The sequence below is a fragment of the Rhizopus microsporus genome (assembly GCF_002708625.1).
Source record: "Rhizopus microsporus ATCC 52813 unplaced genomic scaffold scaffold_32, whole genome shotgun sequence".
NCBI classification, from domain to species: Eukaryota; Fungi; Mucoromycota; class Mucoromycetes; order Mucorales; family Rhizopodaceae; genus Rhizopus; species Rhizopus microsporus.
The window spans coordinates 1-25308 of NW_019671947.1; the positions used below are offsets into that span (position 1 = coordinate 1).

Below are 25308 nucleotides of genomic sequence, written 5' to 3' on the forward strand. Positions count from 1 at the left end.
TCAAAGAGTACTTCTTTTGTCTTTGTCTTGTGTCTTATAAACCATTACATAACAGATAGCAATTATAAATAGTAGATCCTTTATTTAATTGTATGTTCCTTCTGCCTTTATCTCAGAATAAAAATTAGTCTCAAAGAGTACTTCTTTCGCCTTTGCCTTGTGTCATTTAAACCATTACATAACACACTATGTGGGGGAAAACCCTTGTTATATATGTCATAACGGCTATGGTAGTTGACAATGAATAGAAATAACCTATCCAAGTATGTGCTTCGTATATGATTATCAAGAATGAATATAAAAGAGATGTAGTCAAGTAATAAGTTACTCAAGTCAGCATAAAGGATTTATTATGCAATTTAAAGTAATATTTATTTATTCATTTATTTATAAAAAAAAAAACATAATGATTTACCTAAAAAAGTGGTCCTAAAAAAAAAGAGAGAAGAAAAAAACGTCGGCAAAACCGCTATAGCCCAATAAAAAGAAGCCCGTGATTGCTGCTAGTGGTGTTCATCCAGGTTGATCAAATCCATAGAATGAAGTTTTCTCTTAGCCCTACCAGTCAAGACACTAGGCCATAGACTGAGACTTAACTATGATTTGCTAATTATTTTTATCCCTACAGCATCAGCCAACTGTCTGGAGTAATTAGCAAACCGGCCACTAGCCATACTCGCAGATAACCAGCTACTAGTCACTATAAAGTACTCCTTCAAGAATCGTTCGTCAGTGGCAAAGACTTCAGAGGTCATCCATACAGAGATGTGCAGAACCTTATAGAAGGGCATTTGCGAAGTTATCATTGGCCATACAGTCATTATCCTGTGGTGAGTAAGTTTAAAAAACTTACATTAACCAAAAAGGGTCTTGAAAGCCATGAGTATTTAAGGGAGAATAAAAAGTATAAAGAAAAAGAAAAAAGAATGTATTTTTATATTTTTTTGTTTATCGGCTCTTATGAGAATAATTTTAACTCCCGTATTTATCCTTACCACATTTATCATTTCCTATCTATCTATATATTCTTTGGTGATAAAATGATATAAAGGAGTAAGAAATAAAATAAAACATGCTCATCACCTTAAAATGCAGACATTCTTCTCTTTGCTTACATTTTTGAACTCCTTTTCCCCTTTCTTGCATAACAAATATACTTGAAAGTGCTTTCTATTTTAGTGAATGTATTCCAGTGCATATTTATTTCTAAAACGTCTTCTTAATCTGTAGAGGAAAATTCATTTGGATAACAGTAATTTAATCAAGAAAGCGTTTAAATGAAAAATGCTGACGTTTAAGGGGTAATTCATATGTTGCTGGGCGCAACAAATAAAATTGTATTTGCAATGTCAAAAATAAAAAGGAGATAAAATTTATGATCTAATTCACTTTTACGAGTTATAGCTTTTCATTTTAGACTTAATCAAATCTGTTAGCCTAACCAGGCATTGACTTTATCATCGTGAACTTGCATTACTTAGGTTAAGGAAGATAGTGATAGACTACGTCTGTTTCTGCCATTATCCAAAAGATTCAAATGCTGTATTATAAACGAAAAAACAATTTAAATAGAGCCAAATGTTAATATAATGTCACGCCTTGGTAATTATTCAACAAAGATTCTTTAATTTCACTACAATATTACATGATACTAAGGAAGTATTAAAAAAGAGTTATCAAACATTTAAAGGAAGCTTCATTGTGTAAGTTATGAGCCAAGGTAGTATTGGGTATTCCTTGTTTTCTATATCATTTTTTCATGACAAGCTGCGAAAACAGAATGACTACCTGGCAGGGTGAGGCCTTTTATTTCTTTTGAACGTACTCCAATAAAAAGGTACCTTCAATACACACGTTCTGTTGTCAATATTAACTGTTTCATTCATCTTTCATAAGTTTGCAGCATGCATATTGCATACTTTTTTATTAAGATAGACGCATTTGAAAATAAATTAACTGCTGGATTATTTAATAAAGTTTGTTCATTTAAATTGATATATTATCATCAAATATAAAGATTGGAGAAAGGGGAAAGGTGGTAGAAATAACCATCTCGATTTACTCTCTCCTCTTTTACTTTACCTGTGTTTCAGCTCCTATCAACTATATTAGAAACAATAATAAAACCATAAGCAATCAAAGTTATGCCTTTACTAGAATAAGCAACACTTTCTCAAGATACTTTTTATTGATGCTTGCAAACCAAAAGGCGTACGTATTCGAAAGGTTATCTGCAAATTACCCAAGCACGATACTTTATGGTCACTGAAGTAGCTGTTCAAAGATGCATGTAATAAGTAAAGCGAAAGATTATGCAAGATGGGAGTAGCAGTTGCATAACTTGGACGATACATATTTGCTGCCTAGTCAGCCTGGTAAGCTTGAATAAACACCTTATAAATCAAATTTTTATCTACTTAGTTAATTATCTTTACATTGATTTTTCGCTTCATTAAATGCTTTTTACAGGCTCAAAATTACGCTATTAATAATTCAACATCTCAATAATCAAGAAAGGTGCTTAAGGTAAGATAAAACGATATCCATTTCTCTACTATTTTAGTGACATATAAACGGAAGCTCTTACTTCATTTCATCTTCAAATCTTCCTCAGCAGCAATCTCACAGAGTGATCAGCGTTTGATTAAACGTAAAGCTCACAAATGTTTAACAGCGTACCTTGAATCTACCCAAACGTATCTTCTTCTGTGTTTTATCCATCAAATTCTTAAAGTGTTACCCAGTTGAATTAGACTCTATCTTCAATTGCGATTTTTGCAATTGCTTTTGTAAGTGAAACAGTAGACCTCACATTTAGGAAGGATGTTTTTAGGGGAATGGTCCGTCATTGCAGACAAAGTGGCTAATTGAGTTTGGCTTATTTGAATGGAATATTCTTGAGCCTGATTGCTGTTACAGTGGCTATAATTGCCATAAGATAGTTGTTGTTAAGTGTCCAACTTGTTCAACTAAAATGATAACAATACTAACATTTGGTACTCATCAAGAAAAGCTCATTTTATTGGGTCTGATTTTCTTTGATGTCTAAAGAAAAAAAAAAAAAAAATCCCCAAATGAATGAAGAAAGTAATAGAATCATAAATCTAAACTCAGACTCCTTCAAATTAACGTGCAAATTTTTTAAGCTTAAACTCTTTCCCCCCTTCTTTCCTCTTTCCTCCCTTTGCACTTTTTAAGATGGCTTCTGCAAGAATTGATCCCAACTCTGCTGTGTACGCAACTGATGAATACGGTAGACCTTTTATTATTGTTCGTGAAGGACAGCAAAAGTCAAGATTACACGGATTAGATGCTATTCGAGTAAAATAAAAACACATCATACACGTGTTATATTTATTAATCATCTGTTCTTGTTAGTCTCATATTTTAGCTGCTAAAGCTGTAACCAACATTATCAAGTCGTCACTTGGACCCAGAGGCTTGGATAAGATATTGATATCTCCTGATGGTGATATCACAGTAACTAATGATGGTGCTACTATTTTGGATCAAATGGCAGTTGAACATCAAATTGCAAAGTTACTCGTTCAACTTTCAAAGAGTCAAGATGATGAAATTGGTGATGGTACAACTGGTGTTGTTGGTAAGTAACTTGCTTGGTGTGTATGTGCAATGTAGTCTTATCTTATATAGTATTGGCTGGATCTCTTTTGGAACAGTGTGAACAGCTTTTGGACCGCGGTATTCACCCAATTCGTATCGCTGATGGCTTTGAACGTGCTTGTAATGTTGCTGTTGAGCATCTGGACAAAATCTCAGACACGATTGAATTCAGTAAAGAGAATCTCGGCAACTTGAAAAAGACGGCAATGACCAGTTTGGGCAGTAAGATGTAAGTTGATGGAAAGAGAGCAAAAGAAATGATACTTACAATTTCTTCTAGTGTATCCAAGTGCCACGAGCAGTTTGCCGATATTGCTGTGAATGCAGTTCTGTCCGTTGCCGATCTTGAAAGAAAGGATGTTGATTTTGAATTGATCAAAGTAGACGGCAAGTTAGGTGGATCATTGGAAGATACCCTCCTTGTTCGTGGTGTTGTCGTTGACAAAGACATGTCTCACCCTCAAATGCCTCGTGAAGTCCATGATGCCAAGATTGCTATTCTAACTTGTGCCTTTGAACCTCCTAGACCCAAGACTAAGCACAAGCTTGATATTACAAGTGTAGAAGAATACGAAAAGCTCAAGAATTATGAAAGGGAAAAGTTTGAACACATGATCAAGCAAGTCAAAGACTCTGGTGCCAACATGGTCGTCTGTCAATGGGGCTTTGATGACGAAGCCAATCACTTACTCTTACAGAACCAATTACCTGCTGTCCGTTGGGTAGGAGGCCCCGAAATTGAATTGATTGCTATCGCCACTAATGGTCGCATCGTACCTCGTTTTGAAGACCTTGCACCCGAAAAGCTAGGCCATGCTGGTGTTGTACGTGAATTGACATTTGGTACGACTAAGGATAGAATGCTGGTTATTGAAGAATGTGCAAATACCCGTGCTGTCACTGTCTTTGTCCGCGGTGGCAACAAGATGATCATTGATGAAGCCAAGCGATCCCTCCATGATGCCATGTGTGCCGTCAGAAACTTGGTGCGCGATAATCGCGTTGTCTATGGTGGCGGTGCTGCCGAAATTAGCTGTTCTTTGGCCATTTCCAAGGTAGCTGATGAGATCTCTACTATCGAACAGTATGCCATGCGTGCCTTTGCCGATGCTTTAGATGCTACACCATTAGCTCTCGCCGAAAACTCTGGTTTACCACCTATCGAGACTTTAGCTGAAGTCAAGGCTCAACAAGCCACAACAGGTAACCATCAGTTGGGTGTCGACTGTCTGTACAAGGGATCAAATGACATGAAGGAGCAATACGTTTATGATCCTCTCATCTCAAAGCGCCAACAATTCTTGTTGGCTACTCAATTAGTCAAGATGATCTTAAAGATTGATGATGTTATTACCACTACTGAAGCTATGTAAAATTTTTAAGCATTTTTCTCCTTAATTTACCCTCTTCTCTGCTTCCTCTCTTATTTCTCTTTTGTGTGTTGTGCAAAGCAAATAAAAAAAGACAAGAATATATGTGAAATGAAGACATGCATTATCATTTATTGATGCTTTTTATATTACAAGGATTGTGCTTAATTAGTACTGTACAATTTCTTTTCAAAAGAATGAAGACCGTGAACACCACCTTCCATCTGGGCAGCAGCAGTTCTCTTTTCAAAACGAACCTGACCAGCAAAGACCTTGTCCTTCATTTCATTCACGCTGTGACAACCAATGTCTTGTAAAGAGTGTTGAACACCAGTGATGAGGTATTGCATGAATTTACGAGCAGAGCCCTTGTCGACGACCTTACCAACAACACCTTGAGCAACCTTGACGGCATCACCTTCAGAAAAGTAGCGTTTGGTGGCAGCATTACCGTCCTTGCCGGTAGCACTCTTTTGGCTCATAGCGTCAATGGAGCCCATACCACGGTAGTGCTTCAAACGTTGACCGTCGTGATAAAAGTATTCACCAGGAGTTTCGGTTGTACCGGCCAAGAGACTACCCATCATGACAGCACTTGCACCCAAGGCGAGAGCCTTGATGATGTGACCGACGTTAGCGATACCACCATCAGCAATAGTAGGCACACCAAATTTGCGAGCGAATTCAGACACACGGTAGACAGCAGTAGCCTGAGGACGACCACAGGCCATAACTTCTTGTGTAATACAGATTGAGCCAGAGCCCATACCGATACGAAGACCATCAGCACCAGCTTCGATCAAGTTGGCAGCCTGTTCACGAGTGACAACATTACCGGCGATAACGTCCAACTTGGGGTAGTTTTGCTTGATCCAGCGAATCATGTCGATTTGATAGATGGAGTTACCTTGAGAAGAATCCAAGACGACGACATCGAGACCAGCCTCGACCAAGAGAGTCAAACGATCCTTGTCATCAGGACGAGTACCAATGGCGGCACCAACCAAGAGTTGCTTTGATTTGGAGCCCTTGGAAGCATTAGGATAGTTTTGGTTCTTGAGCAAGTCAGAGCGAGCCAAAAGGGCAACGAGAGCACCATCAGCATTGACAATAGGGAGCTTGCCCTTCTTGGAAGAGCAAAGGATTTCGTTGGCTTCCTTCAAAGTAATGCCTTCACGGCCAACAACGAGGTCAGTTGTCATTACATCTCTCAAGGGAGTAGTGTCATCCTTGTGGAATTGAATATCACGAGCAGTAACGATACCAAGTAATTTGCTGTGCAATTTGCCGTTTTCTTTTTTATAGTTAATACTTTTTTTCCCCACGTACACATGCACACACACACAAACATACCTGTAATGGGAACACCACAGAAACCAGATTTGGCCTTGATAGCCTTAACATCGGCAACAGTGTGGTCAGCAGACAAGACGACGGGGTCAGTGATGAAACCATTTTCGAATTTCTTGACGGTACGAACCATCTTGGCTTGCTCTTCGGCGGAGCAGTTGTGATGAATAATACCAATACCACCCATCAACTATGTGTCATGTGTTACATTACGCTGCATGAAATATAAATAAAAAAGACTTACGGCCATGGAAATAGCCATCTCGGCTTCAGTAACGGTATCCATAGGAGAGGAAAGGAAAGGAGTCTTCAAGGTGATATTCTTTGTGATTTTTGATTCCAAAGAAGCCTTATCAGCAGAGAAATCAATAAAACCAGGCAAGATCAAGAAATCATTATAAGTCAAGCCACCACTGAGTTGCTCATCCATCAAAGCTTCAACGGAAAGGCCATCATTACGACCATATTCCTTCAAGACAGCATTTGCAGTAGAACAATCAAGAAAAGTAGACATTTTTTTTGAGTGAAGGAGGTTTTATTGATATAAAAAAAAAGGGGGGATTATTACCCCCCCTTCTAACAAAGGGTGAAAGAACGAGATCCTTTTATACTTTTTCAATTCGTGACTTTTAAAAAAAAATTTTTGGTGAAACAGATGTGACTCTTTGGCTTACACAAGATTGCCATTTTGTATATCTTTTCAACTTGTAAAAACAAAAGGAAAGGCTCCTCCATTCTAAATATGACGGATGATGTAAGCAGCTCAATATGAATATATGCTTGTATTTAATCAAGGATGTTTTTGTGTTTGGATATGCATATGCCCTTTTTTAGATTGATGATCAAATTTAAACACAGATCGATAAAAATAAGCAATTGATTTTTATTTTTTTTTTTTTTTCAAGTTATTCAATGATCTTAGGATGAGCTTTACATTCCTTACTTGAACCCTCTCTATTATTATTGTACCTTTTAAAAAAAGTAACCAAGAAGTATATTCTTTGTGTTTATGTCGAAAGTGTACATGTTTGTGGTTTAAGATGGCAAGTAAAGCAATGATTATAAACAACAACTAGATTACCATGACAGTTTAAATTAGTTTTGAGAGATATAATTAAGGGAAAGAGAGAAGAGAAAATATATGATGACAATAGACAGGTACTTCTGATAATCATGAAGTAAAATGAATCAACACACACGAGGAAGAAAAGTCTGACGTTTTTCTTTTTTCTCTTGCGCCCACATTTCTATTTGTTTTGCCTCCCCCTTAAATTTTGACATAACTTTATTTTCGAGTGAAATAAACAGAATTTATTCTCTCTCTCTCCTTTTCTCTCTCTTTTTTATTTATTTATTTATTTATTAAAAAGATGCATTATAATAGCAAAGTAAGGCCTATCATATAAAAATGTGCAAACATACGGAAACTAACGATGGGACATAAAGAATACATGGAAACCACCTGGATTTTATGAAATACCAAACATCCTAGGCAGCGCCTATCTGAGTCCAGATCCACCTGTTCGATGGGATCTTCGTCCACTTGACCTTTCAAAACAAATTACCAAGGTAATGTTGAATCATTTATGGTTGAAATTGACTCACGTTTCCATAGAGGCCGTGGTATCCACCCAACCCACATTATGAAATACCTCCTTTACCACCTTTATTGAAACACAAATCATTAAAATGTATAAAAAAGACGGAATAGTAAAAGACAATAAGTAGATGTAACCAATCATCATTCTCCGGAAATGATGGAGAATAAAGACAAAAACTGAATTTTACAGGTGCATCTGCGCTGAGCGGAATAAAATATGTTGGCTGATGTTGAAGCAACCTTACACTAAACTAAAAATAAATTTGCATAAAAAGCAAAGCAGTTATATAATGTTTTTTTTTTTCTTTCTTTCTTGACATGAGCAAAGAATACTATTGTTGTGTCCTATTCTATAAGCATTATGTTTCAGTTGGACAGACCATCTGTGACCGTTAGAGAGGACATTGAACCTCAACCTGCAAGATTCAGTGAAATGATTAAAAAAAAACTGGAGAGACACAGTTTAATTTCCATTCTGTGTAACAGGGCGTCTTGACAATTGTCCAACCTTCCTTTTGTCCTTTTTCCTTCTTTCTCCTCTTTTTTTTCTTTTACATAAATGGGTAACCAGTCAAGTAAAATTAATATACAGAATAAAAAGAAACAAGACGCAGTGATAAAATCATCGACGTCTATTTCGACCAATATTGGTTCAATTGCAAGTAGTCGAAGGTCGTCTATCACAGAATTCTTTGCTAAGCGAAAACAAAGTATTGCATCTATAATGAAAAAAGAAGAAGATATTAAGGAACACGATAGAGAACAGAGACAAGTAAATACACAAAAAAAAAGGCTTACACAAGTCGGTAACACTTGAGCTTTAGCATTATTTATTAAAAAACGTACGCAAAGGCAACACACGTACCTTATTAGACTCGCCTAAGCGAATTGTAGAATCAGGAATAGGAAATGGCATTTGGGTACTAGAAATGGCGACGCAGTACCCTGATGCTCAGGTGATTGGTTTAGATCTTAAATTACCTGACATTCAGTTATCAAATCAAACTTTCTATCGGGCTAATATCATTGAAACTTGGCCAATAGAGCCAGATTCAGTGGACTTGTAAGTTTCCTTTTAAAAGAAAAATGTGCCTTATAATAATTACCTATGATGTCAGCTTATTTCAAAGAAACATGGTCACCTGTCTGCAAAAAGATCATTGGATACATGTCTTTTCAGAAATGTTTCGTGTCCTCAAGCCAGGTGGGTCATTAGAATTGATCGAACAAGACCCTTTACATCATAATCCGGGCCCTGTCCTGCAAGCACTCCATGCTTTCTACAAGGAACAATTTAACCAAACAAAGATCGACTGGGAGTTATCGACATTACAAGACGCCTTATCTCAAATAGGTTTTATAGACATAGAATTGATAACAATAGACATACCAATTGGTGAATGGCCAACTGAATCAGGTAAGCAAAAAGAATGACTTTGGCTTATTTTATTGATATATTTTTATTAGATCAAAAGCAATTTGGTTTTATGAATAAAGATATTCAAAAGGCATTCTTGAAGAACAAAAAGAACGAATATATGCAACGATGGGGCATGTCATCTGTGGATTATGACGTCGCAGTAGGTGAAGTATGCGATGAATTTGAAGAATATCAATCATTTACAAGAGTCAACTGTTGGATGGCCAAGAAACCGGTTTATTGATATTAAAATAAATTTTAGAATTGGTTTAACTTTTCCGCCAAAAATCGCTTTGGCCCTCTACTATTCTCTTAACGTTAACACATGCATCGGGTTAGAAAAGGATCAGCATACCTCTTTCGAATATTATACGCGTCCCTTGCTTTTCTTGACGATCTGCCATCTTCTTGAAGAACTTCATTCGACAAGCTATGACTGCTCTCTCTACATTCCTTCCTAATATCTTCTATCTGTCGATTAAAGTCAAGTTTGGCCTGCTGATTTGTCTGAACTGTCTCCTGCAGATGGGCTATATTAGCATCTAGATGGGCAAGTGTCCTGGCTGTCTGTGCTGACCATGCACCCAATGTCTCCATCATTTCGTCTAGCTGCTCTGGTCTCACATCACGTCCGATCGCCTTGGTCACCAAAAGTTGTTGTTGGCGTTGATCTAATTTACCTGTCAAGAGACCATCATACATGGCATCCATAATCAAATCCTCCAGTTCTCGAACTGTGGCTATATTTAGTTCATTTAATAAAAAGGCATAGTCCAATGTCTATACATACAAACATCAGTTATTTCTTTGTAAATAGCGGGTATCATTTATACCTGTGTGTGTTCTGAAAGAGAAACAAGGGTTAACTGTCTAAGCTTTTTTATCTGTGTTGTTGATAATGTTGGTAAATTATGTTTTTGTTGTTGATATTCTTTAAATGTGCCATAGAGGAAGATGCGTAAAAGCTGGTAGTAGGGTATCACTTGGGGTAATTGTGAGGCCTACAAAAAAAAAACCTTAGCACCTGATTTTAAAAGTGCATAATTACTTACTTGAACAATGTTGGGTGATTCATAAAGCTCGGTGAATACAAAAACACCGGGCGCATTTAAAGCGTCCATTATGAGCTGACAGCAGGCTATACCTTTGGCTGACTTTGATAATAAAAGAAAAGGTTCAAGCTTTTGTTTTGTGGATAAATTAAGATTGGCTTCATTCATTTTCTTTTAAGAGAAAGAGAAAGAGAGAGACAGAATTATGCGCATTCGTAAAACCGTTCCATAGGAGGGTGCGCATAGAGCAATCATAAAACAGTCACAATATCTGGATCTGTCCACACACAAATATTGAAAGAGTAGACTTTAATATTTTATTTCTACAAAAAATAACCCCTTTATCCATTCAATGTACACATCTCTTTTTGTTTAAGGAATCTCTACTTTTTCCATAGCAAAGCTTGCCACGTTTCGAGCAGTACTTGTAGTAGCAGTAGAAGCATAAGATGAGATCGAAGGTGATTTGTGAATCCAACTGGATATACTCTTTTTCATCTTGCCTAAAAGAGTTTTATGAGGATAGTACCGTATGCTAGGTGGAAAGGCTATCTGAGGTACTTGAAGAAGCGGTGGTGAAAATGTTGTGGATGACATAGGATGGACAAGAATAACAGGTATGTTAGCCAACATGACGTCTTTTTTGAATCTTTGAGAGCGTGTAAATGCTTGTACTTCAAAAGAGACGGCCATACTTCCTTGTTGTGAGATGGTAAATTCATTTGCCTATGCAAAAGATGAGTTGATTGTAAGTAGAATTCTTATTACTTACAGGTGGTTGGATTGTCATCAGGATAGTATCTTGTTGCTCTGGTTCTAAAGGTTGCCACCATCCTAAACTTGAACTAGTTGCAATAACTTCTTTATTTTGCTTAAATCGTTTGACTAGTCTCAGTTTAATTTCATTAATCTAAATGTAGATGTAGTTGAATAAATAGAATAACGTAAAAATAAAAACTTACACTGTGGTCTAGTGTGTTGTTTTGAATGGTCAAATGTATATAAATAGGTGTATTGTCTGTTATCCAGACAGTACGAGGCATATAAAAGTCAATAGACACGTCAGGATGTGCGGATGAAAAAGATATAGGTTTATCCACATTCATGTAATGGCTCATGTTTGAATACAGCTCAAATCGTTTCTTTACTCTCACTCTCTCTATGCTACCCAAACGTGTATACCAAAGCTCACTTTAAAAAAAAAATTAGCCTAGTCACACATAAATATAAATTGTTACCATTGAATGTAGTACTGAATGGAACCCCTTTTATGCGCATAGGTACCACTCAATAGATCCGACAGCCTGTAGTTGAATGGCAGCGTCAATTTGTGTTCCATATCAATAGAATCCAATTGAAGAATGGTGTCCTTGAGAAAGACGCGACTCTGTTTGTTGACTACATTTTAATATATATGAATATTTTCTTTGTATACCAATCATTCCCCTTTTACCTTCCTTTCCTATCACGTTGACAGTGACACCAAAGATTGTACTCTGGTAATGTTGAATGACGACCGTGCCTGAAATATCTTGACCTGCGACAATAGATGGTGATTTCATATAAATCTGGATTGTAGGTGCACGTAATGCATGATAGAGAAAGAGTGTCCAATGTTTATAATGGTGCACAAGCGACATCAAGAATAATTAAATAAATGAAAAGGGAAGAAATCAAAAGAAAAAGGAATGTGTCTATTAGTTTTATTTTTGGGTAGGATCAATAAGAGCCAAAAATGGTAAAATTTGCATATTTTATGCTTTCTCTTGTGCCTCTGGAACAAGTTCTATAGGTACTTGTGGATTGATAAACATGAGACATGATTCAATAATAAACAGTAAACTGATTATATACTTTAATCCATGTGCCAACATGAACACACAGCAATCATCCGTCATAGTCTTCAAGTCAAACAGGATGGCAAAGATCCAACTGGCTGCTAATCCGAGCGGCATAAATACCTGACAAATCTTTTCTGTGATAGAAATTGTCTGTGATGGAGGTATCAACATGATAAATAGAGGACAAAAAATAGAAGCTTGTGATGCAACCAGAGTGGATATAAGACGACGATCAAGAATGGCTTGAGATACAAGCAAGCGTGAGTCTTGTTCATGGATATAGATTGGTTTTGATTTTGAGCTATAATTTATCAAAGACAACAAAATGATAAACACAGTCAGGCATAAACAAAGAAGACGGTGATGGTTTAAATAAGTAAATGTCATTTCTAAGAAAGAAAGAAAGAAAGAAAGGATAAAGGGAACAATAAAGGATCATGGAATTATTCTCTCTCTGTATAAAATTACAATCCAAACCATTCTACACTAAAAAAGTCACGTCAACTCATTTCCTTCTCTCTTTTTCTTTTTTTTTTTTTTTTTTTTTGTAATCAACAATGAGTACAGAAGCACGTCAACCAACTAGGTACTGGTGTCATATCTGCAATACTGAGGTTCCTATTTACATGGCGCCTGACCCTACTTGCCAGCAGTGCAATGAACAATTCATAGAAGAAGTAAGTAAAAATATACAATGTATATGCATCGTTTAATTCGTCTGCGCGGCAGTTACAAGCTGACGACGATCCTCGAGAATTTTTGTCGGGTGATAACCACCAACATAACGACGAATCTGACGCAGGCAACACCTCTACTAGAACATTTCGAAGACAAATATTTTTACCTGACGGAGGATCAGCTCAACTGTTTTCGATTTCACATGGCAATCGAGGTGAAGTAGGTGATGACATTTATCAGTTCTTTACTCCCAGAAATGAAGCAAGCAATGAACAACAGGAACAACCAGAGCCAAGCATAAATAATATCGTACAGGCATTACTAGCCAACTTGATGAACCAAGCTCACACCGAAAGTAATAACACCAACAATAATAATAACAATAATGAAAACAGTCAAGAAAGTACTACGGATAACCCTCAGACAGCAACTGGCAATAATGAAAGTGGTAGTGGTAGTGGTAGTCGACCCATCGTCTTTTATGGCAATATGGTCAACGGTAGTATTCGCTTTCAACCGTTCTCTCCAAACAACAGTAATAACCAAGAACAGCAACAACAGTCTCAACAAGGAGATGAACAGAACAATAACAATAATGATACCCGAGGAAACGTTGCCAGGTATATAATGCATATTTATTTACTTATATAGATAATGAAATTAAACTCGCTTTGCTCATACAGTAGCATCCTTCAATTCATCACAGCCATGACAGGTGGTGCTTTGGGAGAGGAAATAGTCGGCAATCCAAATGATTATGTGTTCAGTAGAACAGCCTTTGATAACATCATTACGCAACTGATGGAGCAAGCAGGAGGGTATGAAAGAGAGAAATAGGAGAAGATGTATATTAACACTATTATATAGAGGATCAGCGCCACCACCTGCACCTGAGCAAGTGATTGAGACGCTGCCAAAAAGAGGGTTAACAGAAAAAGAAAAAAGTAATGAAAACGTCATGTAGGATAATTAGAGCTCAACTTATGATTTTATAGGTCAAGAAGCAGATTGCGCTGTATGTAAAGATGCATTTGAAGCAACTGAACAAGTCATTCAGCTTCCTTGTGAACATATATTTCATGATGATTGTATCAAGCCATGGTTAAAACTCAATAGTACATGCCCAGTCTGGTAAGCCATTCTTGCTGGATCTTTTTTTTTTTTTTTCTAAACCTTATCTAGTCGTCACTCTGTTTTGCCTGATCAACAAGAGCATAGTCAACAAAGCGATCTAAACAATAGAGAACAAGGACAGCAAGGAAATAATGAAGAACGTTTAAGAGAACAGCAACATTCATCACAGCATCCTGACGATATCGATCTTGATTAATGTAAGAGTTTAAACTTGGATTTGAGTGAGAGAATGATGATGGATGAAGAAATTAAAATGATGAATAAACAAATAAAGATTGAGTATATGCATCCGTATTTGACTGTTGTAGAAGAATTCAGGGTTGTCTAAGGTGTTCCATGAGTTTTATATTGTATATGCTAATTGTGATATCTTACTGCAAAGGAAGCACCATAATGGGATAGGATGACCCAGAGGATTTTGCAGTATCCTCTTGGTTTTGGTAGTTCACTGTATCCTTCAAATGAAATCATCATCCAACCAATATGTAAAAGTGAAAATAAGCTTGTCGTGATGGCAGATATAAAATACAGGGTAGCCTGAGGACAACTCTCACACATCAGGACACCAGGTCCAATCGATTCAACCAAGAGAGAGATGTATCCAACCAATGCACTCGTCAAGGCGTATCCATATCCAAATACTGCGGGATTGTTTGTATTAGTTTAGATTAGAAAAGTATTCAATATTACCAAAAGAGAATATATGTTTGTTGAATGGGAACATTGGATTGGCTGATATACTGTTTAACCCGTGTTCTGCTCGTCTTTGTAACAAATAAAAACAATATCGACATATTTCTTGTATGACTATACTATAAAGTATGCTTATGTAATAGTTTGTCCTGGATGCATACCAAATGACACTTGACAGTAATAAAGCAATTAAACAAAAGAAGGCACTAAAGACAATTAAGACAAAGTAATTCGACGTGACGCGCGAATGCTTCTTTACCTTGCCACAGTTAATAGGACATATTGTGCAGTAGGAGCTATAAATAATATAAAGATGGACAAGATGGGACCATAAGCCAAAAAGAGACAACCAAAGAAAGACAATAGGCTCATTGATAACAAAGAAAAAAAAAAAAAAAAAAAAGAGACAAAACGGGGACTCAATTGTCTAATTTTGAATTGACACACATATTTGATATAGGTTTTGTTTCCAACCTTTATCATCTATTCACTCGCGTACATTCCCTAGTCTAAGCCCTAAACCCCTCCCTCCTTTTAAATATGTCTCTTTGGTACTCCCATCATCCTTGTTTCAGACATGTTAGTATTTAGAAAAAAGCCTAATGCAAAATATGACTGTTTAAAATTTTTAATTTATACGTAAACAATTCCATTTCACATTTTTTTTTTTCTTTTCTCTTTTCTTTCTTTCCACTCAAATAACTTTTTGTTGAGAGATCTTAAATATGTTTCAAATGGAACCTTATGACACTACTGATACAGACACTACAGCCTCACCTATTTCTAATCAACGTCGTGATGATTATGGTCGTAATAGAAATAATGGCGGCAATGGTGGTGGTCCTATAAGAGATAACCGAGGAGGAGGAGGAGGAGGAAGACGTGAGAGATATGACAGTAGACCACCTTACAATAAGAATCGTCCTAATCGTAATTCTAAAAAGAATGAGTATCAAGACGACAGATTTGGTAAGCTAATCACATAATTTTATAAACACAAAAAAAAAGTGCAGTATGTGTGTGCAGTGTGCGGCGTGTGAGCGGATAGAGAGAGAGAAAGAAAAAAAGGAAAAAAAAAATTAGAGAGCATCAATATGCATCACACTATGTGCGCTTTTTTGTGTGTGTGCGTGTGTGTGCGTGTGTGAGAAAAAGAAAAGGCATAATAACTGAGCTCTCTCTCTTGTTATAATTGAACTGATTTAGGCTATGATGATGATAAGTCTCGTTTACCCCCTCATATTGAGTCAAGAGTTGCCCGTGAGAGACCATGTAGAACACTGTTTGTAAGAAATGTTCAGGTAATATAGACATATTTATGCGCCCAACTGTATGAGGACGATAGTTGTTAATTGTACTGTAGTATGGCATCACTGAGAGTGAAATCCGTAATTTATTTGAAAAGTTTGGTGAAGTCAAAGATGTCTTCAATCTGATCGAAAACAGAGGCATGATCTTTATAACTTATGTAAGCCATCTTTTTATTAGCTCTATCTATATCTCTGTGTCTCTCTCTATATATATATAACCTCTATCTCTCGTTAAACATTTCTTTATTTTCTTTGACCACTCACTATTTATATATATAGTACGATGTTCGCTGCGCAGAATCAGCAAAGAACAATATGCAAGGTGTCATCTTACGTGACAGACAGATTGACGTTCACTATTCTTTGCCAAAAGAAGAGGAAGAGAAAGCTAAATGTGACAGAACTAAGAATCAGGTATGTGTTTATATCAATCAACCAGCATGATCTTAACATTCCTTCCTCACAGGGCACTCTTCTCTATACTCTGAAAAATTCATCTTCACCTTTAGATGACAATGAGCTGCATCAGTACTTTTCACAATTCGGTGAAGTTAAGGCCATTCGTATACCTAACTTTAAGAAGGCGCATCTTGCCCAGAATTACGACAGGTACACTGTGGACGAAATTCTTAATACCATTCTTTCTCATTTCATTGTCAGAAACCAACGGCTGATTGAGTTTTTTGATTCAAGAGCTTGTGTTGCTGCTTACGATGGTACTATTGATAAAGAATACAAAGGAGGTCGTTGGGACGTTGCATTCTTCTGGGACCATCCGTATAAGGAGCGCATCAATGCTGGTAAAAGAGAAAGGTTGGATAGAAAAGAGAGGGAAAAAGAAAGAGATAGAGATAGGGTCGTTAGACATCGTCGTGATAGTTACGATCGCCACTATACTAGTTCCTCCGCTCCAGTTCATCATGTACCCATGCAAGCTTCACCCATCCCTCCTACACCTTCAACCGCCGCCAGTTCTATCCCTCCTATAACATACACTACTCAGGGATTACCTCTTGAATTAAGCCAGAGATTAGAACAGGCACAAAAGGCGCAACAAATCTTATCCATGTTGGCTACCCAGCAGAGTGGTTATCCTAGCTTGAGTGGTTCACCTATTTCTGTTGCACAGCAACAGCCTCAGTTACTTCAGCAACCCTATGTTCAACCACCAATAACTCCTGCTAGTGCTGCAGCCAGTACTAATACTTCCAGTACAGATGATCAAGCAAGTCAAGTCCACCAATTGTTGGGTCTATTGGTAAGTTATTATAAACCATACTGAATCGTATCTCCCACATTCTCAATATATCCTAGTCTCAAGCAGCTGCTCAGCAGCAACAACAGCATCCTCATATGCATCAACAAACGCAGCCAGCCCTTCAAGATGTTCAATATTCACTTTATTCACAGCAAGCTCAACAGCAACCGTTAGTCGCTGCTGCCCCCATTCCTGGTATGGATGCTGCTACTGCCTTATCCAAGTTGGCACAAATACTTCAACAACAACAACAACAATCTCAAAATCAATAAGAAAGAGGCTGTATGTGTGTTTCTTTATTTTTTTTTTTTTCTTTCATTTTCCTGCAAAACTCGTTATTCAAAACAGCACTTTTTTTATTTAAATAAACACTGAACCATTTATGGCAAAAACCTAAATGAAGCCAGGAAATAACAGAGAAAAAAAAGAGGAAAAGGTCATTTATTGTCTTGGCTGTTCCAAAGTAAATGACGTATAGTTTAAAAATAGTAGCATTGAAAAAAAAAAGATATATAAAGGCTTGCCCTTTTATTCTTTTCTCTTTCTTTAATACATGACGACTTCACCATCACTACCACCTTTAATACCTCCACATCAGTTAAAAGCCAATCATCGACAGTCATTTTGTTCTTCATCGGATGATGACGACAGCTTCATGATGGACGAGCATAAATTTTGGCAAGTTCACTCTAGTACACTGATCATTTCGCCTCCATTGAAATCACCTACCAAGAAGAGGGTTCCATTAAACTTGGCCAGTCAAGTTAAACAGATATTAGGTTCAACCATAGATCAGGTGGATGAAGAAATCGAACAAGAATGGAATCAACGACCACGTACCTTTCTATCTGAATTTTAATTGATACAACAAAAAGATGGACAACATTGTGTAATTATATCCATTGTAAACACCTATTTTTAGTACATATCCCGCAGATTAAAAAAACCCATAAAAAGTAGCCTATAATATCTCATTCTATTTATATTTGTATGCATTATTAAATAAAAAAAAATAAAAATCAAAGTTTATCAGATTATTGATAAGAATGAATAATTTAATGTGATGATATCAAAAGGGGGAATGTACATGTTTCTATAGTTTTAAACTTTACAATGCGTGTAATCAATTAATAATGACGATCTATTTTATGAAGAGGGTCATGATGACTACTCTCATGATGCTGAGAACCGGTATATGTTTGTTCTGTCAGAGGCATCAGATCAATTCGTTCACTGGATGACAAGAATGGATTATGTTTTGTCATAATCTTTTCCTTGACTGCCTTCATCATCTTTTTACCCAGGTTATCCTTCTTGATGCCAACAGGCGCGGTATCATAATGGCGAAGTCGAAGTTCGCCCAGGGGCATCCAGTCCTGTCCTGAACTCTTGGTCGCTTTTTTATCAACAGGCAAGCTTATGACAGAGAGTCGAGACGTCTGGGTCGTTGTACGGTAAACAGACTTTCGATAGTCGTCAAAGACCTGATGGTCGTCTGAAGAATAGGCAAATCCAGTAAACGAGGTACGTGTGCCGGTTCGCATGTTCATGATCTCGCTTCTACCAGACAAGGTGCGTGATAGCCCCAGTTTTGCCTTCAGGTGATCTCTCTTTCGTTTGATCGTACTCGCCATCGAGTGGTCACTGTAGCTGCGCGCCATCGGTATCTGCTCTTCGTCGACATATCTGTACTTGGTTTTCTTGAGTCCGCTGTTGCAGAGAACGATTTCTCGAATGATGTCATTGTCATAAGGACGGTACATGTGGAGGTAGTACTTGGTTATTACCCGAGGTAGTAAACAGACGGCAAATGTGAGCACAAGGCATAACCAGAAGCTAGCCTCTCGAAAGATGATGTCTTCTCCATAAAACTGGAATGTGGGCACGTTTGAATAGATACCAACCCAGATGAAGAAAGTAGCGGATGAAAGTGAAATGCAAAGAAACATGATCCAAGTCCAGCTAAAGATCGTGAAGCCCACAAATGCGTTTGCAACGACAACAGCAATACCGGCAATAAAAGTACCTAGTTCAATCACTCCTTCGGTGTCATATCCTTCTCTACTTGCCTTGGGGCCAACAAAGAGCATGTAGGGTAAGCCAAAACAGATGGCACTTTGGTAGATGGCGTCAAATACTGTCAAATAGAATCGAGATGTGGTGAATTTGTCGTTTCGGATGCCCATTAAGTAAAGCTGTGGGTATTTAAATGAATACTCTGCCTTAAGATCTTGATCAAAGACACCTGAATAGTATATTAGCTTATAAGCCAAACTCTCTCGTCTGTAGTACTTACCGGCAAAGATACAGGGTAAAGATGTAAAAACAAGGTTATATAAGGTAATGTAGGAATAATCAAACATCATCGTTCCAGAGAACCTAATAGAAAAAGCGTATGATTATCATCTTGCGTTTTCAAACAACCATCGATGAACTTACCCACACATCAGTTGGTACCAAAACAGGACCAAGGTCCACATGATGTTTTTATAAAAGAAGGTCAAGATCATTTCAGACGTACGTAAATAAGACCAGCGACCATGTACCAAGAGAAGCTTACCCAGGTATCTAAACTGAGCAATGGCGTAATCAGACGCCATCACAGCTTGACGTCCTTCTTCTCCAGAAATACCAATGCCCACATTAGCCTCTTGAATCATCGAGACATCATTAGCACCGTCTCCAATCGCGAGTGTCATCACCTTGAGCCCCTTCTTGACAAGATTGACGACTTTTGCCTTTTGCATAGGGCTCACACGGCAGCACACGACTGCACGACATTGTGTACCAAGTGAAAGCAATTTGAGTCGACAGTCATCTTTTTCAAGCGCGTACTTGAGTGATTCACCATCGATGATCAGCGCACAGGGCTCTGATTCAGATTTTTCTCGAACCTCGAGCAATGCCTTTTGTAACTGGTCCATAGTATCTTCTTCGCTTTTGGCATTAATGCTAATTAGCAGCATCTCATGTGTAAGCAAGTTACAGGCAAAGCCAATATTGATTGCTGTCTCTACTTTATCACCTGTCAAGACCCAAATCTTGATGCCTGATTGAGCTAGTAGAGCAATGGTATCTGGCACGCCCTCTTGTAACTTGTCTTCGATGGCTGTACCACCAATCAGAGTTAACGACGATTCGATCTCTTCGCATACTTGCTCAATCTGTTCTTCTCGGTTACGTATGCTGTTTGACGCAGCCTTGTACCGAGCCGCCCATTGTTGGTACTCATCTTCTTCAATCACTCGACTTGCAATACAGAGAGTTCGTAGACCTATTAAGCGATTGGTACATTGTTTCTTTTTTTTTTTTGGTATCCATATATTACCTTCATTAGCAAATGTTGCTAAATGCTGCAGGGTTTCTTCCCTCACTTTCAGTTGCCGTTTACTTGCTTCATCATCCAATTCTTCCAAGCCTTTAGACAATCTTTCGTAAATAACAGAATCAGCACCTTTACATAACAAGATCACTTTGCCATCCTGAGGCGACCGCATGATCACACTCATTCTCTTTCTTGTCGAATTGAATTCCAAAACGTTCAACAGGATCATCGTTTTCTGTTCGCCCATGATATCTACGACCACATTATCCTGTTCTCTTGCCACAAAAGTAAAGCCAAGGTCTCTTGCCGTAGCCACAAGCGCAGCCTCATCCGGCGACTGAGCCTTGTACTCAATCTTATCGTTCTCATCCAATTCGGGAATCACCGTGTGACAAAGAGCCAATGCCGAAAAGAAATGAACCAGGCTTTGAGATTGTTCGTTTTGGGCACAAATGTCGTCAAAGACTTTGGGGTCAACAAAGGTCGAGGCTGGATTCATGTATTTGTGATCAAACAGTGCGCTCTGTTTCTCAAGCATCTCAGCTCGTGCCTTTTCGAGATCAACTTGGTTCACAATCTTGGCAGAGTCAGCCGCGACGGCTCCATCTCTTAGTTTGGCACCTACAGCAGCTTCGGTTTCGCCCAAGCCGTAACATACACCGTTAACAGTACATCGTCTGAATTCCATAATGTTTTGAGTGAGCGTGCCGGTCTTATCAGAAAAGATGTATTCGATTTGCCCAAGGTCGTCAGAAATGTTCCATGTCTTGGGAGTACATGGTAAGTCGAGGCGTTCATTGTAAAGGTCAATGTCAGTGTGAATAAAGTAGGCCTATTGATATAATTAGTTCCAATGTCTATGTGTTTAATTATGCACTTACTGCGGCTGTCTTGACAATTTGCACCGAAATGTAGAGAGAGATAGGAATGATGTTTTGATAGATGACCAAGGTTATCCTATATGCAAATGGTGAAAATTACGACTAATTTTTATAAAGAGTAACTTACCAAAACATGATAAAGCCTTCCATTGTCCCATTTTCAGCATCTGGCACTTCAAAAAGGTTAGATGACGATGGACTATCATACAGGATACTCGCAGCAATAGAGCAAATTAAACACAAGGCTAAAAGTATTATAAAATTGAAAATGACCTAAAAGAAAAATATTTGGGTTTGTACATTTAAATGTATTATAAAAAACACACGAAAAGTAAAGATGCTTTACATAAGGATTTGTCTGCTTTTCCATCTTGCTTCGTTTGCTTGGTGTCTTGCCAGAATTGAGCATGATTTTTGTTTCATTTCCAGTAAACAAGACGAGTCCAATGACCCAGCCTGTATTCCTCAAGACACATCCACGTAATAAAATCGAACTGCCTGTAATCGCCTCTGTCTTTTCATGGGATACTATATCGTCCTCGTCGTCGTCTCCATAGTCTGCAATCGTTTCCAGTTCTACCGCTGTTTCTTCCGATGCTGTATGCGTAGAGAATGAGCTCTGTCGTCTTTCTGGCGTTTTATCTTCTGTTATCTCATCTTCTACTTTCCATTTCAACACACCATTATAAGAGTACAGGTTGGCATGCGGTGGTTCACTTTCGATATAAAACTTGGACTGCTCACAATCTTCGGGTGTTCTGATCTCATTTGTGGCCTGCAGCGAATGCTTAATCTTCAAGTTTGTTTCACCGTCCAAATTTTGTGTTTCTACATAACAAAGCCCGTCTGGTTCTGATGACGATAAGACGACCATATCGGCTGGTACTGCATCATTGTTTCGAAGAAAGACAAAGTCGCCCACCTTCACGTCCTGCCAGAGCGTTCGTTTCCATCGCTTATCCACTGGCTGTCGTATGCTCGTCGACTGACGCTTCAAGGGTTGTGGTTTAGGATCAAGCATGGAACGTCTCAAGACCGAGTGAGGAACTTGGCCTGGCCTGTAACGCATCTTCTTTTTATGAAACACAGCCGAAGCCTTTGACCGAATAGTCTGTCGAAGGGAAGTTTTGCTGTTCTGACCTGTTTCAAGCCTCATCAAGGTCTCCTGATCATACCCTGTCCTAAACAGGTTCTTGATTGAATTGAGCCACCTTTTCCACCGAGCCACTTTGTAGACAGGTGTATTTACATTTTTCCAAGCTGATAAGGTATATGTGATGGCCTTATTTACACTTTCATCCGTGTGAAATCGTCTGTTGTCCTCAACTGCGTCCTTGGCACCCGTCAGGATAAGAATGGCGGCCAAGGGTAAAATGACCAGGACGGGTGAAGCTGAGGTGCTGAAGAGAGGAAACATTTGAAGAATGACAAGAAATAAGAAATAGATGTTGGCAATGCCTCTGAACTGTTCAAAGAGGTTCTTTGGTAAAAAGGTGTACCAAGTATATTTGGCTGTACGAATTCTATTTGAAATGTAAGAATGTGTCGGTTGGCCGTAATCATCTAACTCCTCGAGCGGAAGGTCCATATTGACATATATGGTTCGTTGCTCGGTTGAAGCTGTTGGAAATGCATTCTTCTTCTTCTTTTGTAGTTTCGAATAGAATTGCTTCAGCATAAAAAGATTTTTTTATGAAAAGGAAAGGAAAGGGCAAAAGAAAGAAAGGAAAGTGGGAGAAGGAATATTTATAAATGAGGGGAAAAAGAGAAAGACAGTAAGAAGAGAAGTGATAGTCAAATTAAATTTTGGTAAGCCGAGATTAAATTGGTCTTCTACTTTACTGCTATTTATGGCATATTGCATGTTACAACAAAATGGATCTCAATAAAATTTAGCACGCGCCATCGTTTAAATAGGTAATGAGGAAGTATGTCCTTCTTTTCTTTATACAGTTGCGTATTTCAAAGACATTGATAATACATGAAGAAGACTAATTAAAACAAAGAAATTATGTATGACAGCACACAAAGGATCGCCTTGCAGGTAAAGTTAAGCCCCGCAAAAAGAAAGAAAAGAAAGAAAAGCCAAGGCTAAAATGATTACACATGTCAAAGTCATACAGACTAAGAAAATCCAAGCCATTTTTCTTAGCTTTAATGGCACATCTTTTTACTTTATTCGGTCAATAGACTAAGCATGTAGAGTTAACATCGTGTAACACTATAAAGAAACATACTGAGCCATAACAAACTGCTTGACCCATCCTTTTTAAACTTATTTGCTACAAGACATTGACAACTTTTTTAAAGGATAATAGGCATCTTGTTACTATTTCAGGTCGCTACCTACGTAACCAATATCCAAAAGAATTAGTATTATGAATACAAAAGGTGAAAACCATTCTGCTTGGTTCGTTAATGTATAAAGAAAGGATAGAGAGAGAAAGAAGTTGATTTGATAAATCATATTCATGACAACTGAAAACTACCATGGAGACACCATGGAGACACCATGGAGACGTCAAGGATATATATTCATTCCGTTAGTTGATTGTTTACGGACAAACTGTGTATCCGTTTGTTACACACGGCAGCTTTATTTACACACACAAAAAAGGGTCCTGTAATGCATATGTACACCTGTATATTTTCAGTAATAATAATAATAATAATAAAATGGGGGTATTAATGTACAGGTATTAAAAAGAAATAGTCCAGGATGAGTATCGTTTATCGTTTCTTATTAAAAGGTTTTCTTCTAAAACAGTTCGGCTAATCTCCCAATCTTTATCGATCTCTTCGTCAACCTCTTCAATAGCTGAGCCTAACACTTGATGAACTTGATATGCTAAGCTATTCTTGACCTCTTCTTTATCAAATGATTTTATTGAAGGTGTAGATGGTGGGGTTAATAATGCTGTCGTAGTATGATCTAAGATGGTATGTTCGTAGGGTTGACCAACAGTCATGGGACTGTCGGTAATGATATCTTCTTCAACAAATGACCTCCTTTTCTTGTGAAATGATTCCTTTAAGCTCGTCACAACGGGCGAAGAGGTAAACAAGGATGTCATCTTTTGTTTAAATGATGTGCTGTTAGGTGGTGACGTCGTGATTTTTAGTGAATGTCGCCGAGGTGCATCGTCAATACTCTTACGAAAGGGAAACGTAACTGAGTGATTATTATGTCTCATTATCATCCTTTTTTTTTTGTAGTGGAAAGAAAAAGAAAAAGTATGATCAAAAGGCGCATGATTCAGTTTATATAGCACTAAGCCCTTCGCTTTACGTCAACAATGGTAGCGGCGTTTCAAGTTTCACTCGGCATGAAGGCCTAATAAAGTGATAAAGATAAATTTAGCTCTTCAAAGTATTTTATTGGTTACGGCCTTTTGTTTGCCGAATAAATCCAACTACAAGGCAAAACTATATTACCTTGTAAGCGATTGCTAACATTGATAAAGGAAAAAAGGAGGGAGATATTGCTTAGCAACAAAATAATGACTCATTGGAATAACCTGAATGTCGGGAAAATCCAGTTTTAGTTTTTCCAGAAAAAAACAAGAATATCCAATCAGTGGGTTGGATCATTACAGATGGATATTCTCTCCCAGACTCTGACGATTGTTCTCACCAGCAGAACATCTTCAAAATACAAGTTTGGGGTAACTTTTATTGAACAAGTAACGCACAAGCTATAGATTAATTCTTTCAAACAAATTCTCAGTCTGAACTGGAAGCGCTGCACGCACTTGCTGCAGAATTAAATGTT

The 25308-nt window shown here is 37.8% G+C and overlaps 14 protein-coding genes across 14 annotated transcripts; 6 read left to right on the top strand and 8 right to left on the bottom strand.

Annotated features, from left to right (window-relative positions):
• Positions 1–423: 423 nt before the first annotated feature.
• Positions 424–889, bottom strand: RHIMIDRAFT_274095 (uncharacterized protein). The gene has a single exon (XM_023612436.1). It carries the CDS (start codon positions 819–821, stop codon positions 597–599), a length of 225 nt encoding a protein of 74 aa, XP_023461303.1. The 5' UTR covers positions 822–889; the 3' UTR covers positions 424–596.
• Positions 890–3198: 2309 nt separating this feature from the next.
• On the top strand, positions 3199–4997 carry RHIMIDRAFT_209044 (T-complex protein 1 epsilon subunit; the record flags this gene model as incomplete). Its single annotated transcript, XM_023607105.1, has 4 exons — positions 3199–3321; positions 3379–3604; positions 3655–3853; positions 3905–4997. The coding sequence occupies 4 exons, from the start codon at positions 3199–3201 to the stop codon at positions 4995–4997; spliced, it is 1641 nt and encodes a 546-aa protein (XP_023461304.1).
• Positions 4998–5097: 100 nt separating this feature from the next.
• On the bottom strand, positions 5098–6924 carry RHIMIDRAFT_96348 (IMP dehydrogenase). Its single transcript, XM_023615934.1, has 3 exons — positions 6589–6924; positions 6348–6534; positions 5098–6288 (listed from the first exon to the last, which is right to left on the bottom strand). Exons 1-3 carry the CDS (start codon positions 6856–6858, stop codon positions 5159–5161), a joined length of 1587 nt encoding a protein of 528 aa, XP_023461305.1. The 5' UTR covers positions 6859–6924; the 3' UTR covers positions 5098–5158.
• A 760-nt stretch (positions 6925–7684) lies between these two features.
• RHIMIDRAFT_295737 (uncharacterized protein) lies at positions 7685–8227 on the top strand. Its single transcript, XM_023614209.1, has 3 exons — positions 7685–7732; positions 7791–7913; positions 7960–8227. Exons 1-3 carry the CDS (start codon positions 7715–7717, stop codon positions 8053–8055), a joined length of 237 nt encoding a protein of 78 aa, XP_023461306.1. The 5' UTR covers positions 7685–7714; the 3' UTR covers positions 8056–8227.
• A 48-nt stretch (positions 8228–8275) lies between these two features.
• Positions 8276–9645, top strand: RHIMIDRAFT_96380 (S-adenosyl-L-methionine-dependent methyltransferase). The gene is made up of 4 exons (XM_023615935.1): positions 8276–8716; positions 8769–9007; positions 9063–9361; positions 9412–9645. Exons 1-4 carry the CDS (start codon positions 8504–8506, stop codon positions 9606–9608), a joined length of 948 nt encoding a protein of 315 aa, XP_023461307.1. The 5' UTR covers positions 8276–8503; the 3' UTR covers positions 9609–9645.
• Positions 9646–9682: 37 nt separating this feature from the next.
• Positions 9683–10584, bottom strand: RHIMIDRAFT_209099 (PCI-domain-containing protein; the record flags this gene model as incomplete). The annotated part of the gene is made up of 3 exons (XM_023607113.1): positions 9683–10144; positions 10198–10365; positions 10417–10584. The coding sequence occupies 3 exons, from the start codon at positions 10582–10584 to the stop codon at positions 9683–9685; spliced, it is 798 nt and encodes a 265-aa protein (XP_023461308.1).
• A 204-nt stretch (positions 10585–10788) lies between these two features.
• On the bottom strand, positions 10789–12056 carry RHIMIDRAFT_242415 (uncharacterized protein; the record flags this gene model as incomplete). The annotated part of the gene is made up of 5 exons (XM_023609774.1): positions 10789–11142; positions 11189–11326; positions 11379–11607; positions 11655–11814; positions 11870–12056. 5 exons carry the CDS (start codon positions 12054–12056, stop codon positions 10789–10791), a joined length of 1068 nt encoding a protein of 355 aa, XP_023461309.1.
• Positions 12057–12170: 114 nt separating this feature from the next.
• On the bottom strand, positions 12171–12644 carry RHIMIDRAFT_242416 (uncharacterized protein; the record flags this gene model as incomplete). The annotated part of the gene is made up of 1 exon (XM_023609775.1): positions 12171–12644. One exon carries the CDS (start codon positions 12642–12644, stop codon positions 12171–12173), a length of 474 nt encoding a protein of 157 aa, XP_023461310.1.
• A 170-nt stretch (positions 12645–12814) lies between these two features.
• Positions 12815–14265, top strand: RHIMIDRAFT_242417 (uncharacterized protein; the record flags this gene model as incomplete). Its single annotated transcript, XM_023609776.1, has 6 exons — positions 12815–12934; positions 12987–13555; positions 13619–13753; positions 13803–13879; positions 13931–14066; positions 14118–14265. 6 exons carry the CDS (start codon positions 12815–12817, stop codon positions 14263–14265), a joined length of 1185 nt encoding a protein of 394 aa, XP_023461311.1.
• RHIMIDRAFT_209045 (Aph-1) lies at positions 14262–15134 on the bottom strand (the record flags this gene model as incomplete). Its single annotated transcript, XM_023607106.1, has 4 exons — positions 14262–14393; positions 14445–14710; positions 14760–14968; positions 15022–15134. The coding sequence occupies 4 exons, from the start codon at positions 15132–15134 to the stop codon at positions 14262–14264; spliced, it is 720 nt and encodes a 239-aa protein (XP_023461312.1).
• Positions 15135–15455: 321 nt separating this feature from the next.
• RHIMIDRAFT_96423 (RNA-binding domain-containing protein) lies at positions 15456–17738 on the top strand. The gene is made up of 7 exons (XM_023615936.1): positions 15456–15731; positions 15969–16063; positions 16126–16230; positions 16352–16486; positions 16539–16681; positions 16733–17330; positions 17387–17738. Exons 1-7 carry the CDS (start codon positions 15488–15490, stop codon positions 17600–17602), a joined length of 1536 nt encoding a protein of 511 aa, XP_023461313.1. The 5' UTR covers positions 15456–15487; the 3' UTR covers positions 17603–17738.
• A 145-nt stretch (positions 17739–17883) lies between these two features.
• On the top strand, positions 17884–18189 carry RHIMIDRAFT_242420 (uncharacterized protein; the record flags this gene model as incomplete). The annotated part of the gene is made up of 1 exon (XM_023609777.1): positions 17884–18189. One exon carries the CDS (start codon positions 17884–17886, stop codon positions 18187–18189), a length of 306 nt encoding a protein of 101 aa, XP_023461314.1.
• Positions 18190–18344: 155 nt separating this feature from the next.
• Positions 18345–23335, bottom strand: RHIMIDRAFT_96437 (phospholipid-translocating P-type ATPase). Its single transcript, XM_023615937.1, has 7 exons — positions 21883–23335; positions 21664–21809; positions 21537–21612; positions 20659–21487; positions 19770–20604; positions 19627–19709; positions 18345–19575 (listed from the first exon to the last, which is right to left on the bottom strand). Exons 1-7 carry the CDS (start codon positions 23212–23214, stop codon positions 18458–18460), a joined length of 4419 nt encoding a protein of 1472 aa, XP_023461315.1. The 5' UTR covers positions 23215–23335; the 3' UTR covers positions 18345–18457.
• An 856-nt stretch (positions 23336–24191) lies between these two features.
• Positions 24192–24749, bottom strand: RHIMIDRAFT_274126 (uncharacterized protein). The gene has a single exon (XM_023612438.1). The coding sequence runs from the start codon at positions 24728–24730 to the stop codon at positions 24236–24238; it is 495 nt and encodes a 164-aa protein (XP_023461316.1). The 5' UTR covers positions 24731–24749; the 3' UTR covers positions 24192–24235.
• Positions 24750–25308: the final 559 nt, after the last annotated feature.

Coding starts and splice junctions, on each gene's coding strand:
- RHIMIDRAFT_96348 (XM_023615934.1), bottom strand. CDS start 6,858: ATGTCTACTTTTCTTGATTGTTCTACTGCAAATGCTGTCTTGAAGGAA. Junction 6,535..6,588: donor AGATGGCTATTTCCATGGCC/GTAAGTCTTTTT, acceptor CATGACACATAG/TTGATGGGTGGTATTGGTAT. Junction 6,289..6,347: donor CTGTGGTGTTCCCATTACAG/GTATGTTTGTGT, acceptor ACTATAAAAAAG/AAAACGGCAAATTGCACAGC.
- RHIMIDRAFT_96437 (XM_023615937.1), bottom strand. CDS start 23,214: ATGCTGAAGCAATTCTATTCGAAACTACAAAAGAAGAAGAAGAATGCA. Junction 21,613..21,663: donor GAAGGCTTTATCATGTTTTG/GTAAGTTACTCT, acceptor ATTTGCATATAG/GATAACCTTGGTCATCTATC. Junction 21,488..21,536: donor AAATTGTCAAGACAGCCGCA/GTAAGTGCATAA, acceptor TTATATCAATAG/GCCTACTTTATTCACACTGA.
- RHIMIDRAFT_96423 (XM_023615936.1), top strand. CDS start 15,488: ATGTTTCAAATGGAACCTTATGACACTACTGATACAGACACTACAGCC. Junction 15,732..15,968: donor GTATCAAGACGACAGATTTG/GTAAGCTAATCA, acceptor GAACTGATTTAG/GCTATGATGATGATAAGTCT. Junction 16,231..16,351: donor GCATGATCTTTATAACTTAT/GTAAGCCATCTT, acceptor TTATATATATAG/TACGATGTTCGCTGCGCAGA.
- RHIMIDRAFT_274126 (XM_023612438.1), bottom strand. CDS start 24,730: ATGAGACATAATAATCACTCAGTTACGTTTCCCTTTCGTAAGAGTATT.
- RHIMIDRAFT_295737 (XM_023614209.1), top strand. Junction 7,914..7,959: donor TTTCAAAACAAATTACCAAG/GTAATGTTGAAT, acceptor ACGTTTCCATAG/AGGCCGTGGTATCCACCCAA.
- RHIMIDRAFT_274095 (XM_023612436.1), bottom strand. CDS start 821: ATGACTGTATGGCCAATGATAACTTCGCAAATGCCCTTCTATAAGGTT.
- RHIMIDRAFT_96380 (XM_023615935.1), top strand. CDS start 8,504: ATGGGTAACCAGTCAAGTAAAATTAATATACAGAATAAAAAGAAACAA. Junction 9,008..9,062: donor GAGCCAGATTCAGTGGACTT/GTAAGTTTCCTT, acceptor CTATGATGTCAG/CTTATTTCAAAGAAACATGG. Junction 9,362..9,411: donor TGAATGGCCAACTGAATCAG/GTAAGCAAAAAG, acceptor TATTTTTATTAG/ATCAAAAGCAATTTGGTTTT.